The following is an 18,013-nucleotide window of genomic DNA, read 5'->3' as shown; positions in this document are numbered from 1 at the left end:
ATAAATGTAATACTGAGAAAAATAAGGCAGACACAATAGAATATATACAATATGTATCCCTTCAAGTAAGATTTGAAAGCGGGGCAAATGGCAGTGTTCAGGAATGTATGCTTAGGTGATAAAATGAAACAGAGAGAGGGTCTCATCATAAAAGTTCAGATGATGGTTTTGAGAAGAGAGAAAGCAGGCTGGTGCGGGTGGTGGCAACGTTTTATTCATTGACGTGGGGGACAGTCATATGTGTAAGATTCATTAGGCTCTGTATTGTAGTTTGTTGTATTTTCTGCATAATTAATCTATATTAAAAAGAACATGGAGAGAACATGGTCCAAAATAACTATTTACATTGGTGAGCATGCATAAAAATAAACAAAAAACCAGAAAACTTATATTTCTTTTTTGAGGGAAATTGAATGGTAATGAAGATTAAAGGAATAGAAGTATATAAGTAAAAATAAGATACCTTGCAACAGATTAATGATGCATAGATTCTGGAAGCCAAGGACTATACATAGTTCAGACTCTGAAAGTGAGGCAAAACTGAACAAAGCAAAACATAAATATACAAATTAAAAATGAAATTGAAGTATCTTGACATTGTTCAAAAGTCAAAAGCTATACCAGGGCGAATGTGGGAATGACATTTCAGTTCCTCTGTTCCAAGTGACGCCCTCTCCAGGTTTCCTGTGTATCCTTCACAGCAGGCTTTTAGTGGCGATGAGAACACATTACATAAGTGAACCAGAGAGGGCTGGTGCTGGTGCAAATGTGGACATAACGAGGGACAGAAGGGCCAGGTGTGGAAGCCCAATGCATTGCGGGGCAGGGGCAGGCTGACCCAGGCTCAGCGATGGGCCTGGTCCCAGGGTACCCAGTGCCTGAGCAGTCCCCTTACTCATGGGAGGACCTTCTAAGGGGAGCAGAGAGCAGGAACAAGGATTCCTCAGTGAGTCAGCAGGGCCATTCCCCAGAGGTCCCCAGGCCTCATCCTAACCTCCAAGCTCCTGTCTCCTGCACCTGAACTAGATTTTCCACATCAGGTTGGGACATAGCAGACCACGGGGCATGGCCACTGACTCCTAAGCAGACTGTTTTGCATAAGGGAAGGAGGGACATCATTGAAGAATTCATAGGAAGGCCTCATCATGGGAGGGGAGGCAACATTGCCCAATTTCCTGCTGGCTCATTTCATGGTGGTCACCATCCCTGAGTACAGACAGTGGCTTCCTTGGTGGGCTCAGGCAGTCCCTGGAACTGCAAAGCAAAGTTCTAGAGTGTGGAGCTAATGCCAGAACTCAGAACTCTGACCTTGTCTCTTCCCTCACCTGTAGGTGAGGTGCTATTCACTGTGTAATACCTGTCACTGTGGGTCATGGCACCTCTTTCTCTCCTAGCACTACACTGAGGACCCCACATGAACATGGGAGTGAGCTGACCCATCCTCCCTCCCCTGGACTTTGAGTTCACACCCTGAAGTGACCCAGAGGACAAGTTGTGGGGTTAGGAGGCAGGTTTTGAATCAGGCTTTTCTAGGTCATATCTTGAGCTTGCTGTCTATTAGCATTGTGCACATAGGAACTTAGCTTACCTCTTACTCCCTCAATTCCCTGTCCTCAACATGAGGGTAACAGCATCATCTCACAAGGTTTTGAAGGTTTAGGAGGAATGTCAGTATGACAGGTAAGGTGATGCGTGGTATAGTTATGGACTTATAAACCACTGGTGAGAGTTTTTGTTAGATGTCAGACAAACTTGTAGAAGGACTGGGTGATGAGCAAACATAGATGATGCTGCCTTCAGAGACCCATCCTCTTCAAGTTCAGAAACCCAGTTTTCTCTACCTCAATTCCTGTGCTTTTTTTTTTTTAAATATATTTTATTGATTTTTTACAGAGAGGAAGGGAGAGAGACAGAGAGTTAGAAACATCCATGAGAGAGAAACATCGACCAGCTGCCTCCTGCACATCCCCCACTGGGGATGTGCCCGCAACCCAGGTACATGCCCTTGACCGGAATCGAACCTGGGACCTTTCAGTCCGCAGGCCGACGCTCCATCCACTGAGCCAAACCGGTTTCGGCAATTCCTGTGCTTTTAAGACAATCCCATTGTCTTCCCCACCCCAGCCCTAGGTTTCCTTAGCCACAGAATAATCCTCTAGAATAGTGCAATCCCTTGGGAGTTGCCTGGCATTGTACAGGAACATGATGAACACACTCCTAGGTGTGTCCCACCCACCTGAGTGAGACAATGGTCCAGGAAGCAGAGAAATAACATGGCCTAAGGGCTCCCAGTGTCTGGGAGGAGCCAGACTGAGCCTTATAAAGGGACCAGTCTTTGCCCAGATGCACAGCACACTCACCTTCTCCTCAGTGACACCTCGTCAGCTCCGGTAAGTCTGCACCTAACTGTTTGCCAGGGGGGTTCGTCAGGGCCTGGTGTGTTCTTCTGTGTCCAGGAATAGGGCGAGCGGTGATGGGAGCGGATTCAGGAACCTGTATCCAGTTTCAACTCTGCCTGTTATGGGTCTTTCCAACTTGAACCCACTTGGTCCCAAGGGCCTTTCTACAACAAGATGTCTGTACTGATGCTCCTACTGCTCCTTTGGCTCTTCTGTGACATCTCTGCTGAAGCATCAGTGGTGGGAGCTCAGTATAAGAACCTTCCTCTCCTCCTTGTCTACTTTTCTCTCTGGAATCATGTGACTCTCAGGCCATGGACTTTGCACCCCAACCTCTGGGGAGAGTGGGTGGCTCTCCCAAGGTCGTGAAGATGCTCCTAAACCCACTCACTATGCCCGGGTGATAAGACCTGCCACTACCTTGGATCAGGGACCCATAAACTAAGGTTTTGGACCTTGTCACCAGCTGAGGGAATGACCAGTGACCTTCTGTGCATAGGGCTCAGCTAGGCCTTGGCCAAGTTGACAGAAGGCCTTAGGTGTTTTCACTTAGGGACATAACAGGGAGGATCTTTCTCCCAGATTAGGAGACAATGGAAGTTTTTGTTCGATGCCCACAAATGGGAGCCATACACATTTCTTGAGAGTTTGGAAAAGTCTGGGGTGTGAGGGCTGCACTGTCCCATTTCTCTGCTTGGGGTCCAGACTGTTGGTGGAGGTACCGGCTTTGAGAAGTCAGACCTCTTTACATAAATGTGGTCGAGCCTTGGGGTTCCAGATAGCAGGGAGGTACAAAGGTCATCTGAAGGAGCCTATCTCCACACTTTCCACCCATTAGCCTAAAACTGAGGCAGGTATTTCTGTTTATTTCAAACATGATGCCAACACTGGTCAGCAGTCCTTCTTTCAATCTGGTGGGTGTAGTCCAGGAAACCTTGCAAGAGCTCAGGACAGGGCTGTATATCTCTGCTTACACTCACCATCCTACTCACACTCACTGCTGGGAGCCTCCAGGGCCCGTTTAATTTAGAGCTTGCTTTTATATCACAATGCGCACCTCAAGGGACTCATTCCGAAAGCAGCCCAGGGCAGGTCAGGCCAGACTAGTCAGGAAGTTATTTTGTCCCCATGACTCTAACCCTGATGTTGACCCTGGAGAATATGATGTTGATGCTCTTGAAGAGTAGAATTATCCACATGCTGTGTTTTCTCAGGTCCCAATGAAATGTCAGTCCTTTTCCTGTGGTTGACCCCAACCCTCTCTGCTTCTGCCTCCTGTGGTTCTGTCCACAGTGGGTTTCTGTATTCTCCCTACCTCCTCTGGGCCCTGACCTGCATGGGACCAGGCCCCAGCCTTGGTCACACTTCCCTCCCTGTGAGGATCTCATCCCACCTCCTAGGATGATACAGCTCATTCTGCTCCCAACTGAGGATCACTTCACTGGATCCTCAGTTCTCACCCCATTGTCCTGACTTAGGGACCCTCACCTGGGGAGAAGGATAACAAAGGTCCCCGTCTTTCTCTCTGGCAGCTTCCTTGAAAACCAAGATGAGCCATACTCCAGTTGAACAGTCCATGATGGACTTGATCGTCCTGTTTCACAAATACACCAAACCTGATGACAAGATTGACAAGCAGGGCCTGCTGAAGATGCTGAGGGAGAATTTCCCTAACTTCCTCAAGGCTTGTGTGAGTCTGGGTACTTCTCCAGATTGCTTGGGCCCTGGCATGGCGGAGGACTTGGGACAAGTCAATCCCACTCTCTTATCCTCAATATTCTCATCTGCAAAAAGGCCTAAGAGGACTTTCCTGACTTATTATCAGGAAAAAAGAGATGGTACATGTCGCCAAGTGTAAAGGCATCTGGGGATCAAGGGTAGTTATCAGGTGGTGAAATAGGAGAGTAAAGAATTGGTCCCCTCCCACTTGTCACTCTCCATCCAGGAGTCTGAAGCCCATAGGCTCAGGCTCTGCCTCTAGAAGCCTCCATTCGGTTCTCTGAGATCCAAGGGAAGGTGATAGACATCCCATGGCTGATAAAATTTAACACCTTTCATTACAATGAAAGATCTCATTCATAGACCTGATTTAGTCTGACAGTTAGAATATACTGAATTGATTACAAAAAGAGAGGCTACTAGGTGACACAGAGAGTAGGTGAGCAAAAGAGGGCACTGAGCATGGAAGATTCAGGAAGGCAAATAGGAGATAGGAGAGGAGGGTTAGGAATGAAGACACAAGGGGTAGGGCCTATCTTTAGTTTCTTGGTAGAACTTAGGTAAATGGAGTCATAGAAGTGGATCGGAGGAGCAGTTCTGGGTGTAAAGACCAGCACCCACCCACCAGCTCATTGATCAGTGAGGCTCTGGGCTGAGTCTGCCCACCACCACTAGGTCTCTCTTTCATGCTGATACTTAAACCAAGGAATCTCCCTCAGTGACTTGCAGGATAGGGAAACGTTCCCCTCATTCTCAGATACCCTCCATTGGCCCACACCAGCTACACCTGTGCGACCCAGATGCTTCTCTCCCCCTCTCTGCCTCCTCCTCCTCCTCGTGTTCCACCCATAACACTTTTGGGACTAAATTTGTCTTTTCCACAGGAAAAAAAAGGCAAAGATTTCTTGGCCCATATCTTTGAGGACGAGGACAAGAATCACGATAAGAAGATCGAGTTTTCCGAGTTTCTGTCGGTGTTGGGAGTCATAGCCACGGACTACCACAATCACAGCCACGGAGCCCCGCTCTGTTCTGGGGGAGGACACTGAGCCCAGCCCAGCCTGAGGCCTCCAAGAAACAATAAAGTGTGTCTTTTGCCCAGATACAGCCTGTTTCCTGCTTTTCTTTGGCTACTTATGCTGTCAAAACCACCCCTTCTTGCTGAATGTAATTGTGGGTTCTCCATGGGGGGACTTACCCAGGATTGTGCCAGGAGGGTGCCCTCCTTTTGGCCTCCAGCATAACTGACCACCTCTGTCAGCAGGGCCTCTGTCCACCTCTGCCCCTGCTCCCTAGTGCAGCCAGCGTGCCAGGTCCCAGGGTCAGCAGTGCAGAGCATTCTGCTGGCCCAGCCATGCTTTTCCTTCTCAAGCCTCGATCAGCATCTAGGGATCCAGGAACTGCAGGGAGCAGGAGCCGAGGGAGGTGTGAACATGGTGCCTCATGCCCATGGGCTCCTGTCCAGCATGACCACAGGGACAAAGGGGAGATGGCACCACTGAAAAAGGCATTGGGTGGCCGACATTGGAGGCACATGGGCACTGGTCACTCTGAACAGGACACTCAGGAGTGCCCAGAGGACTGGATCCCTTGTCCTGTGTCCTGGGCTTCTGGGCTGTGTACTGTCCCTGTGCGTGTGTGTGTATGTGTGTGTGTGTGTGTGTGTGTGTGTGTGTGTGTTTTATCCTGTGTGGTGTCCCTGTGGAGGTGAGAACCACCCTGTCTGCTGAGCTGATCCTCTCAATGGTTTGCTAAATGCTGGGAGCTGGATGTCTGGGGAAAGCACAGAGTGATGGGTGTTCCAGGAATGAGAAGTAAAGCTAGAGCTGGAGTCCAGAGAGTGTCTGGGCACCAAGTGGAAGAGAAGATGGAAGAAGAGTAGGGAGGACAGTGCACAGAGGGATGAGAGCTCATCATCGTAAGTGACAGATCCCCTTATCTGTCATAGGAAGGGCCATGTCATTACCCTTGGGCTCTCTGACGTCATAAAATGTGCTAGGGGCTGAGGATTTCAGAAATAAGAAGGACACAAGTGCTTCCTCAGCAAGCAATGGCTCTCCCACACATGGGGTCTCTCCATGTGCCAGGAGGCCAGTCAGCACTCACCTGCACATCCAGGGCCACCTCTAGGCATGTCCCTGCTGCTTCAGTAGCTCCCCTCCTTCAGGATCCCATCATCCAGCTGGGTCACTCCCTACCTCCTACTCACAGTCTCCTGCTAACCCCTCAATCAGGCCACATTCTTCAGGGAGAAATTAGGCAACTGCCTCCAAAATCTCCTGTCCCACCTGCAGGAAACTCGGTGGGTGAGGTGTTTGTCCATGTGGTTGATTCCACTCCTCCACCTCCTACTCTCACCGTGTCATTAGCATCTCAGTTCTGAGACCATCACCTCCCTCCACTTCAGGGGCATCCTCTCCTGCCCATCCTCTGCAGCTTGTCATCATTTAGGACATGCCTGAGCTTTTCCCTGCCTACACCTCACTCTCTCACTGGTATTGTCTGTCCCCTACCCCCCTCCTCCTCAGTCCACCTGCTCTCAAACTCAGGGAGACCTGCTTCTCTGGACCTTTTCACTTTTCTCCTGTCAGTACCCTCTATGTAGCCTGCACCCCATGATCCACCACACCAACTGCTCTCCACTGACTAAGATCTCTGGTGCTGACTTGCCTCAGGCCATACCCTCCCTGCAAACCTCCCAGCTTGAACTAATCCCTCCACTTGTCTTCTCTCCTCCTGCACCAGGACTGCTGGTCCTGCTAGGAACCTTCCTGCCAGGGCTCCCAGAGCTCCTGTCTGACTTCCTCTCTGCTCAGCCATCCCTGCTCCTGTCCTGGGAACTTACCTCCTGATGGTCCCAGTCCACCCCAATATGTCTTATTGTTTCCTGACTCAATTCCATTTTTTTAATGCTTCTCTTCACCTGAAATATCTTTGAATTCCTCACCTTCCTGTTTAATATGATGTATCTCAACAGACTAGAAATCTGAACTTCTCTCTAGGCATTCTCCTTGGAAGTGGACACAGACTACTTCTCCACAATCAAATGTGCTCTTCCTCCTTTATGCTGCCTGCCACCTAAGCCCATTTGTACTGTGGGAACCACATCATGTCATTGTCCCCATATGTCTGTATTCCAAATTAGGGAGGAAAAACACTTATTTTAGCTTCACTGATCTCTAGTACCCAGCAGTTCCAGCATATAGTTTTTACTCTAAAACTAAAGGGTGTCCCAAAATTCACGGAAGAAGTAATTTTGATAGAAAACACTGGTGTATAATTAAAAATTATAAATTTTTTATTGATTCACAAAGCATACAGTATAGGTTTATAAAGCGAATAGAATATTGGGTAAATGGCCACCACGGCTTTGCTGGCACATACCCAATCTTTTGTTATTGCCTGAGCAGCCGCATTTTTAAAGAAGAATGGTCCGATGATGCCTACAGCCCAAAATCCGCACCAAACAGTGACACGTTGTGGATGCATTTGTTTCTCAACAATCACTCGTGGATTTTCTGAACCCCAAATGCGACAATTTTGTCGATTAACCAAGCCATCAAGATGAAAATGAGCCTCATCGAAATTCAGCCACATTTATGCAAAACGGTCATGGAAAATTTCAACAAAACAGTGCATATGTGCCAGCAAAGCCATGAAGGCCATTTACCCGATATGCTATTCCATACATAACCCTACACTGTATACTTTATGGATCAATAAAAAAGTTACAATTTTTAATTATAAACCTGTGTTTTCTATGAAAATTACTTCCTGCGTGGATGTTGGGACACCCTTTATTTTTTTGTTGAAATATAATTGTTCAAATTCTGGTCCACCGCATCTAATGTTAACAGCAATCAAAAATGTAAAAACCTCCAGTTTGGAAGTCTGCTGTGAAACTTAGGAAAGGACCCAGGAAAGTGAGGCCAGGTTAAAAAGTGTAATTTGAAATAGTGAACAGCTGCTGTGGAGACCATAGTCCTGATCTTCCAAAAGGAGGAGTTGCTTCCCGCACGGTGGGAGGCCCCACTTCCCAGGACATTGCCGGTATGTACAAGTCAACTACCATGGCCTCTAACGTGGACCTAATCTCCTTGAATTCTCCAACCTCTGTTTAATCTCACAATGCTTCCCGCCATTGCCATGCTCCATGAAAAGTTAGGATGAAGTGGATAGACATACAGTTACTCATTTTCTGGTATGATTCAGGAATCACATCCTAAAGAGAGCCTGGTGTGTGATCCCCAATGGGCTCATGTTCTCCATACTTACCTATGGGAAAGGTCAACTGTAGAACTCATCACATTCTATTAGAATTGTGTTTCATACCTGTGTCAACCCAAAGAGCTGATCTCCTGGAGGCAGGGGCATGAGTCTGGTCCAATGCTGATACCCGTTTGTCCTGAGACATTGTAGCGTCTGCCATGGCACGGTGCCCTAGAAGGGTGTTAGTCCGGTCTCTCCAGGGTGGTTTGGAGGACTGATGTAAAGAGAGAAGCCAGGCCACATGCACAACCTTGTTCAGGTGGAAGTAATTGTTCCTGGGCTCAGCTGAGACAGAGAGCCTAAGGAAAAGGCCCAGCTGAATCAGTGCTCGGAGGCTGAGGGCTGAGAGAGGCTCTGATACCAGAGGAGATTTGCAGGCGGTGCCTGTAGAAGAGAAGACTGTGGACCCAGGACCTGGGACATTTCCTGTCCCCTGACACCTCTTTGGTGCTCTGCATCTACAGAGGTGATGGTCAGGATGCTGTTCAGTGGGAGTGGAACAGGGTGGAGTTTCTATCCCAGGTGCAGTGTTCAGGAACATTTTTCTCTTGGTTAAACCCTACAATTTTCTGCAAAATGGAAGATGGGGTGGGGGTTTAAGAACATAATTTGCCCATGTGCTGTTAGGAGAGGAAGGCAAATGAAATGTGGTTGCCCAGGGATAGCCCTGACTTAAAGGGACCCTGTCCAAATGCACATTGGTCAATTCCACCAGAGCCCCATTGTCTCCAGTCTCAAGAATGCCACATCCTTAGAGCTAGATGGCTTCTCAGAGATAACCTATTCCCAGCCTATAATTCATAATAACAGCTCCGAAGCCCAGAAAAAATGGATTTGCACAACACTCTGAAGGTTCATAGTTAAATTTGATTTAACTTAAATTAAATTTAGTTTTAATTGTATTTCATTCCCTTTTCTTTAAAGTAGATTGTATTTTACTCAGTAGTATCAGAAAAATACAATTGAATTCTAAGCATAAGTAACATAAACACAAAGGTTCCAAAACTGTATCTAAAGGGGGAGCCCTCTCTGCTGTGGCCGCTGACACGCTGTGGTCCAGGGTCTGGGACTGCAGACTTCATAGGAGCTGAAGTGAGTATCCCATACGCTGCAGGTGGTTCTTCTGCCTCGTGAAGGTCAGTGAAAGCTGTGCCCAGAGCCTGCTCTGACTCTGCAGAGGCCACTGGAGTTGAAGTTGCCTCTTGAGGTCTTTTTTGAACTTGCTCTAGAGCTGGTTCTGTAGATCCCAGAAGAGAACATGTTATCACCATGACTGCCTCGATATGTCTTCTAAAGAGAGAACATCTCTGCTATCCATCGATGGAGTCCCAGTTCCAGAGCCCACCCCAGGAAGTCTTCCCAGACTGCAGGCCATGGAGACAGTGATCAGAGCAACTCTGCTCCTGCCTAACTCTAGCTTCTGGAAGCTCTTCTCTGTGTGGCTTAGCCCCCCACACACCCACACCATCCACCCCCAGGCCTCTTCTTCCTCTGCATCTACCTCCGTGGGCTCACAATGCTCCAGCTCTGAAAGGAGCAGCTGGGCCCAGTGCTCCAGGTGTGAGCTGGTTCTGTAGATGCAAGAAGGACAGAGGCAGATGGGAAGGGCCCTGTGTGGGTAATGGCACGCCTCTTTCCATGGCTAGTGGAGTGGACTGTCACTGATGACTCAGCATGAGCTTTCTGCTCATCATTCCCTGCCCTCTCCTCCCCTCTCCTCTTCAGTCCTGTCTTCTCACTTGCTGCCCAGACACTCTCTGGACTCCAGCACTAGCTTTACTTCTCATGCCTGGAACAGCCATCACTCTGTGCTTTCCCCAGACACCAGGCTCCCAGCATTTTGCAAACCATTGGGAGGATCAGCTCAGCAGACAGGGTGGCTCTCTCACCTCCACAAGGACACCACACAGGATAAAACACACACACGTGCACAGGGACAGGACACAGCCCAGAAGCCCACAACACAAGACAAGGGATCCAGTCCTCTGGGTTGTTGAGTTCTCATTATCAGTGACCAGAGCCCATGTGCCCCCTATGGCCGCCACCAATGCCTTTTTCAGTGGTGCCATCTCCCCTGTGTCTCTTGGGTCATGCTGGGCAGGAACACGTGGGCATGAGGCACCGTGTTCACACCTCAGCTCCTGCTCCCTACAGTTCCTGGATGCCCAGAGTCTGATCATGGCTTGGGAAGAAAAACCATGGCTGGTGCAAGCAGAATGCTCTGCACTGCTGACCCTGGGACCTGGCACGCTGGCTGCACTAGGGAGCAGGGGCAGAGGTGGACAGAAGCCCTTCTGAGAGAGGTGGTCAGTTATGCTGGAGGCCAGAGGGAGGGCACCCGCCTGGCACATTCCTGGGTAAATCCCCACATGGAGAACCCACAATTACATTCAGCAAGAAGGGGTGGTTTTGACAGCATAAGTAGCCAAAGAAAAGCAGGAAACAGGCTGTATCTGGGCAAAAGACACACTTTATTGTTTCTTGGAGGCCTCAGGCTGGGCTGGGCTCAGTGTCCTCCCCCAGAACAGAGCGGGGCTCCGTGGCTGTGATTGTGGTAGTCCGTGGCTATGACTCCCAACACCGACAGAAACTCGGAAAACTCGATCTTCTTATCGTGATTCTTGTCCTCATCCTCAAAGATATGGGCCAAGAAATCTTTGCCCTTTTTTTCCTGTGGAAAAGACAAATTCAGTCCCAAAAGTGTTGTGGGTGGAACAGGAGGAGGCACAGGCAGAAAGGGGGAGAGAAGCATCTGGGGCCACACAGGTGTAGCTGGTGTGGGCCAGTGGAGGGTACCTGGGGATGAGGGGGACGTTTCCCTATCCTGCAGGTCACTGAGGGAGATTCCTTGGATCAAGTATCAGCATGAAAGAGAGACCTAGTGGTGGTGGGCAGACTCAGCCCAGAGCCTCACTGATCAATGAGCTGGTGGGTGGGTGGTCTTTAGACCCAGAACTGCTCCTCCGACCCACTTCTATGACTCCATTTACCTAAGTTCTACCAAGAAACTAAAGATAGGCCCTACCCCTTGTGTCTTCATTCCTAACCCTGCTCTCCTATCTCCTATTTGCCTTCCTGAATCTTCCATGCTCAGTGCCCTCTTTTGCTCACCTACTCTCTGTGTGACCTAGTAACCTCTCTTTTTGTAATCAGTCCAGTATATTCTAACTATCAGACTAAATCAGGTCTACGAATGAGCTTTTCATTGTTATGAAAGGTATTAAATTTTATCAGCCATAGAATTTCTATCACCTTCCCTTGGATCTCAGAGAACCTAATGGCGGCTTCTAGAGGCTTCAGTGTCCTAGATGGAGAGTGACAAGTGGGAGGGGACCGTTCTTTACTCTCCTATTTGAACACCTGATAACTACCCTTGATCTCCAGATGCCTTTACACTTGGCCATCTGTACCATATCTTTCATCCTGATAATAAGTCAGGAGAGTCCTCTTGTGCCTTTTTGCAGATGAGAATATTGAGGATGAGAGAATGGGGTTGACTTGACCAAGGTCCCACAATAAAGCATCCTGTGCCATTGCAGGGCCTTGAGAAGTTACCCAGACTCACACAAGCCATGAGGAAGTTAGGGAAATTCTCCCTCAGCATCTTCAGCAGGCCCCGCTTGTCAATCTTGTCATCAGGTTTGGTGTATTTGTGGAACAGGACGATCAAGTCCATCACGGACTGTTCAACTGGAGTATGGCTCATCTTGGTTTTCAAGGAAGCTGCCAGAGAGAAAGACGGGGACCTTTGTTATCCTTCCCCCCAGGTGAGGGTCCCTAAGTCAGAACAACGGGGTGGGAACTGAGCCTCCAGTAAAGTGAGGCTCAGTTGGGATCAGAAGGAGCTGTATTATCCTAGGAGGTGGGATGAGATGCTCATAAGGAGGAGAGTGTGCACAAGGCTGGGGCCTGGGCACATGCAGGTCAGGATCCACAGGAGATGGAGGAGAACAGAGAAACCCACTGTGGACAGAACCACAGGAGGCAGAAGCAGAGAGGGTAGGGGTCAACCACAGGAAAAGGACTGACATTTAGTTGTGACCTGAGCCAAACACAGCATTTGGATGACTCTACTCTTCAAGAGCATCAACACCATCTCCTCCAGGGTCAATGTCAGGGTTAGAGTCATGGGGACAAAATAACTTCCTGACTAGTCTGGCCTGACCCACCCTGGGCTGTTCCTAGAACGAGACCCCTGAGGTGCCCATCCTGAACATAAAGCAAGCTCTAAATGAAATGGGCCCTGGAGGCTCCCAGAGGTGAGTGTGAGTAGGATGGTGAGTGTGAGCAGAGAAGCACAGCCCTGTCCTGAGCTCCCACAAGGTTTCCTGAACCATCCCGACCAGTGGGAAAGAAGGACTGCTGACCTGTTTTGGCATCATGTTTGAAATAAACAGAAATACCTGCCACAGTTTTAGGCTATTGGGTGGAATGCTGGCAGATAGGCTCCTTCAGATGACCTTTGTACCTCCCTGCTATCTAGAACCCCAAGGCTCGACCACATTTAAGTAAAGAGATCTGACTTCCCAAAGCCAGTACCTCCACCAACACTCTGGACCCCAAGCAGAGAAATGGGACAGTGCAGCTCTCACATCTCAGACTTTCCAAAACTCACAAGAAATGTGTATGGCTCCAATGTGTGGACATCTAAGAAAAACTTCCTTTGTCTCCTAATCTGGGAGAAAGATCCTCCCGGTTATGTCCCTAACTGAAAACACCTAAGGCCTTCTGTCAACTTGGCCAAGGCCTTAGCTGAGCCCTGTGCACAGAAGGTCACTGGTCATTCCCTCAGCTGGTGACGAGGTCCAAAACCTTAGTTTATGGGTCACTGAATCACGTAGTGGCAAGTCTCCTCACCAGGGCAAAGTGAGTGGGCATCCCAGGCCTGTGTTTAGGAGAATTTGCAAGATGTTGGGAGAGCCACCCACTCTCCCCAGAGGTTGGGGTGCAAAGTCCATGACCTGAGAGTCAAATGATTCCAGAGAGAAAAGTAGACAAGGAGGAGAGGAAGGTTCTTATACTGAGCTCCCACCACTGATGCTTCAGCAGAGATGTCACAGAAGAGCCAAAGGAGCAGTAGGAGCATCAGTACAGACATCTTGTTGTAGAAAGGCCCTTGGGACCAAGTGGGTTCAAGTTGGAAAGACCCATAACAGGCAGAGTTGAAACTGGATACAGGTTCCTGAATCCGCTCCCATCACCGCTCTCCCTATTCCTGGACACAGAAGAACACACCAGGCCCTGACGAACCCCCCTGGCAAACAGTTAGGTGCAGACTTACCGGAGCTGACGAGGTGTCACTGAGGAGAAGGTGAGTGTGCTGTGCATCTGGGCAAAGACTGGACCCTTTATAAGGCTCAGTCTGGCTCCTCCCAGACACTGGGAGCCCTTAGGCCATGTTATTTCTCTGCTTCCTGGACCATTGTCTCACTCAGGTGGGTGGGACACACCTAGGAGTGTGTTCATCATGTTCCTGTACAATGCCAGGCAACTCCCAAGGGATTGCACTATTCTAGAGGATTATTCTGTGGCTAAGGAAACCTAGGGCTGGGGTGGGGAAGACAATGGGATTGTCTTAAAAGCACAGGAATTGCTGAAACCGGTTTGGCTCAGTGGATGGAGCGTCGGCCTGCGGACTGAAAGGTCCCAGGTTCGATTCCGGTCAAGGGCATGTACCTGGGTTGTGGGCACATCCCCAGTGGGGGATGTGCAGGAGGCAGCTGGTCGATGTTTCTCTCTCATCGATGTTTCTAACTCTCTGTCTCTCTCCCTTCCTCTCTGTAAAAAATCAATAAAATATATTTTTTAAAAAAAAGCACAGGAATTGAGGTAGAGAAAACTGGGTTTCTGAACTTGAAGAGGATGGGTCTCTGAAGGCAGCATCATCTATGTTTGCTCATCACCCAGTCCTTCTACAAGTTTGTCTGACATCTAACAAAAACTCTCACCCGTGGTTTATAAGTCCATAACTATACCACGCATCACCTTACCTGTCATACTGACATTCCTCCTAAACCTTCAAAACCTTATGAGATGATGCTGTTACCCTCATGTTGAGGACAGGGAATTGAGGGAGTAAGAGGTAAGCTAAGTTCCTATGTGCACAATGCTAATAGACAGCAAGCTCAAGATATGACCCAGAAAAGCCTGATTCAAAACCTCCCTCCTAACCCCACTACTAGACCTCTGGGGTCACTGCAGGGCCTGTGAACTTGAAGTTCAGGGGAGGGAAGCAGGGTCACTTCAGTTCCATCTTCATGTGGAGTCCTCAGTGTAGTGCTAGGAGAGAAAGAGGTGGCATGACCCACAGTGACAGGTATTACACAGTGAATAGCACCTCACCTACAGGTGAGGGAAGAGACAAGGTCAGAGTTCTGAGTCTGGCATTAGCCCCACACTCTAGAACTTTGCTTTGCAGCTCCAGGGACTGCCTGAGCCCACCAAGGAAGCCACTGTCTGTACTCAGGGATGGTGACCACCATGAAATGAGCCAGCAGGAAATTGGGCAATGTTGCCTCCCCTCCCATGATGAGGCCTTCCTATGAATTCTTCAATGATGTCCCTCCTTCCCTTATGCAAAACAGTCTGCTTAGGAGTCAGTGGCCATGCCCCGTGGTCTGCTATGTCCCAACCTGATGTGGAAAATCTAGTTCAGGTGCAGGAGACAGGAGCTTGGAGGTTAGGATGAGGCCTGGGGACCTCTGGGGAATGGCCCTGCTGAGTCACTGAGGAATCCTTGTTCCTGCTCTCTGCTCCCCTTAGAAGGTCCAGCCATGAGTAAGGGGACTGCTCAGGCATTGGGTACCCTGGGACCAGGCCCATCGCTGAGCCTGGGTCAGCCTGCCCCTGCCCCCCAATGCATTGGGCTTCCACACCTGGCCCTTCTGTCCCCAGTTATGTCCACATCTGCACCAGCACCAGCCCTCTCTGGTTCACTTATGTAATGTGTTCTCATCTCCACTAAAAGCCTGCTGTGAAGGATACACAGGAAACCTGGAGAGGGCGTCACTTGGAGCAGAGGAACTGAAATGTCATTCCCACATTCGCCCTGGTATAGCTTTTGAAATTTGAACAATGTCAAGATACTTCAAATTCATTTTTAATTTTTATATTTAAGTTTTGCTTCTTTCAGTCTTGGCCTTACTTTCACAGTCTGAACTATGTATAATCCTTGGCTTCCGGAATCTGAGCATCATTAATCTGTTGCAAGGTATCTTATTGTTACTTATATACTTATATTCCTTTAATCTTCATTACCATTCAATTTCCCCATAAAAAGCCAAAAAGGAAATATATCTTTTCTGTGTATTTATATGCATACTCACCAATATAAATAGTTATTTTGGCCCGTGTTCTATCCATGTTTTTTTTTTAATGTAGACTAATTATGCAGTAAAGTACAACAAACTACAATACACACTCTGATGAATCTCTTACACTTGTGATTGTCCCCCACGTCAATGAATGAAACATTGCCACCACCCGCACCAGCCTGCTTTCTCTATTCTCCAAAACCACCATCTGAACATTTATAATGAGACCCTCTCTCTGTTTCATTTTACCACCTAAGCATACATTCCTGAACACTGCCATTTCCCCTACTTTCAAAATTTTACTTGAAGGGAAACATATTCTATGTATTCTTCTTTGTCTGCCTTATTTTTCTCAGTATTACATTTACAAGCTGTATGTTGTACTGTGTTTGTTCTTCATTGTATACTATATATATCTTTATATGAATGTGCCATAATTTTTTATAATGCTGCTTTAGATACCACATGCTCATCACTTTGTCTTCTTTTTCAATGGTTTCCAGCTCAGATGACGAGGGATTTTGACCTCTGACCTCATGTTCCTAGGGGAATCAGCCACCCTGTTTGGTGAGGTATGTGGAAAGGGCCCAGGGCAGGCCCTGGTTGAGTAAGTCCTGGGTGTTTAAGGAAGAAGAAGGTGATGAGCCCATGTTTCAGGGACTAACTTCAAAACAGCCCTGTTTATTGGCAGAGACATTAGTGTTTGCAACTATTGTGACTAACAGCCAAGTCCCACCCCATCATCGCCCTTATCACTCACCACCACCAGAAAGGCTGTAGGTATCTTCCATTCCCTGAGTCAAACGTTCTTTGGCAACATGGGCTATACGTTCAGGTCAATCACTTGGAATCACCTCACGAGCATTTACTGTTTATCCTGAGCCTCTCTTTCCTTCATCCCAATGGATTCTGGACCCCAGCTGTCCTCGGCTGTTTGGAACAAAGACCTGGACCATTTGTTCAAGGTACAAAATTTATGAAGAAACCACTAAGCACCACTCACTGTGCTTTAGGATGAATATATGGCAAGAAAATTTTTTAAGAATTATCTCCCCTCTATGCTCACCCTTTAGAAGTGAAGATAAAAAGAATAAAATAGACACTGTGGATGTTGGAGATGTACAATGACACAGTCTATAACCCAAGAAGAGAGGGGTAACTTTCTGGGGAGGAGAGGTGGATAGGTCAAGGAATTAAAATAAATTGGGCCCCGCTAGCATGGCTTAGTGGTTGAGCATTGACCTATAAACCAGGAGGTCCCATGTCCAAGTTGTGGGCTTATCCCCAGTGTGGGGCATACAGGAAGCAGCTGATGAGTTATTCTCTCTCCTCATTGATGTTTCTATCTCCCTCTGACTCCTCCTTCCTCTCTGCAATCAATAAAAATATATTTAAAAATAAATAAATAAATAAAATAAATTGGTTAAGTAATTTCCTGGTGGACAGAAAAACTAAAATGCTAATAAGTTTATATGCAGAGACTTAGTTCTCAAACAACAGATTTGATTCATTAGCTAGCTTTTTAGATAAGCTTTTAAGAGAGCTCCAGAAAATACAGAAAAGAAGAAAATAGAATGCTTGCTCATAACCCGGCATCATAGGTCAGGAAGGTACTTGTAGATAACTCTCGAGAGCTATTTGTTACAATCTACCGTGGCTTACAATAAAAAGAAACTCAATCTTATCATTTTTACTATTAATATACTCTAATTTTTAGAACACTTTTATATTGGCTGAAAATTTTGGAACAGAGAGTTTATTTCCTATATACTCCCTCTCCCCACAGTATCCCCTGTTTATTAACATCTTAATTAGTGAGGAACATTTGTTATAATTGATGAACCAATATTGATACATTATTCTGACACTAAAGTCCATGGTTTAACTAGGGTTCAGTTCCTATTGTGAAATTCTGTGGTTTTGGACCAATGTGTAATGCCACGTATTCATCATCACAGTATCATGCAAAGTAGTTTCATTGCCTCAAAAAACACCGGTGCCCCAACTACTCAGCCATCCCCTCTTATCCTGAATCCTGATGATTACTGATATTTTAATTGTCAATATGGTTTTGCTTTTTCTATAACGTCATCTATTTGAAATCATACAGGGTGTGGTGTTTCAGAATGAGTTAATAAACGCAGAGATAGCCTTGCAGGGAGGATAATGGCTTCCTGAGTGACGAAAGGTCAGTCATCGTCAAGCTCTACGTCATGCTAGAGGATATGAGAGTGAAAGGTCGAGCACCAGTTCGGCTACTCAATTACCTTTTGATAAATTCTTGGTTACTTCCAGATGGGGAAAATATGAAAG

At 47.5% G+C, this 18,013-nt stretch overlaps 3 protein-coding genes across 3 annotated transcripts in view; 2 read left to right on the top strand and 1 right to left on the bottom strand.

Annotated features, from left to right (window-relative positions):
• Positions 1–2,306: 2,306 nt before the first annotated feature.
• LOC102428405 (protein S100-A7-like) lies at positions 2,307–5,223 on the top strand. Its single transcript, XM_014463238.1, has 3 exons — positions 2,307–2,390; positions 3,932–4,089; positions 5,003–5,223. The coding sequence occupies exons 2-3, from the start codon at positions 3,949–3,951 to the stop codon at positions 5,165–5,167; spliced, it is 306 nt and encodes a 101-aa protein (XP_014318724.1). The 5' UTR covers positions 2,307–2,390; positions 3,932–3,948; the 3' UTR covers positions 5,168–5,223.
• LOC102427769 (protein S100-A7-like) overlaps positions 2,371–18,013 on the top strand; it is a 22,116-nt gene continuing 6,473 nt past the window's right edge. Inside the window, exon 1 of the mRNA XM_014463239.1 lies at positions 2,371–2,390. The gene's annotated coding sequence lies outside the window, so the exon portion shown is untranslated. The remainder of the gene's footprint in view (positions 2,391–18,013) is intronic.
• LOC102428092 (protein S100-A7-like) lies at positions 10,838–13,730 on the bottom strand. Its single transcript, XM_006097494.3, has 3 exons — positions 13,669–13,730; positions 11,953–12,110; positions 10,838–11,058 (listed from the first exon to the last, which is right to left on the bottom strand). The coding sequence occupies exons 2-3, from the start codon at positions 12,091–12,093 to the stop codon at positions 10,894–10,896; spliced, it is 306 nt and encodes a 101-aa protein (XP_006097556.1). The 5' UTR covers positions 12,094–12,110; positions 13,669–13,730; the 3' UTR covers positions 10,838–10,893.

The sequence above is a fragment of the Myotis lucifugus genome, unplaced genomic scaffold (genome assembly GCF_000147115.1).
Source record: "Myotis lucifugus unplaced genomic scaffold, Myoluc2.0 scaffold_203, whole genome shotgun sequence".
Lineage (NCBI taxonomy): Eukaryota > Metazoa > Chordata > Mammalia > Chiroptera > Vespertilionidae > Myotis > Myotis lucifugus.
Note: the sequence above shows the minus strand (reverse complement) of the source record. Positions and strands in the feature narration are given on the sequence as shown.

What these genes read in the sequence shown, in the direction of transcription:
- LOC102428405 (XM_014463238.1), top strand. Translation starts at nt 3,949, where the DNA reads ATGAGCCATACTCCAGTTGAACAGTCCATGATGGACTTGATCGTCCTG. An exon ending in CTAACTTCCTCAAGGCTTGT is followed by an intron (nt 4,090 to 5,002) that starts GTGAGTCTGGGT and finishes TCTTTTCCACAG; the next exon opens with GAAAAAAAAGGCAAAGATTT.
- LOC102428092 (XM_006097494.3), bottom strand. Translation starts at nt 12,093, where the DNA reads ATGAGCCATACTCCAGTTGAACAGTCCGTGATGGACTTGATCGTCCTG. An exon ending in CTAACTTCCTCATGGCTTGT is followed by an intron (nt 11,059 to 11,952) that starts GTGAGTCTGGGT and finishes TCTTTTCCACAG; the next exon opens with GAAAAAAAGGGCAAAGATTT.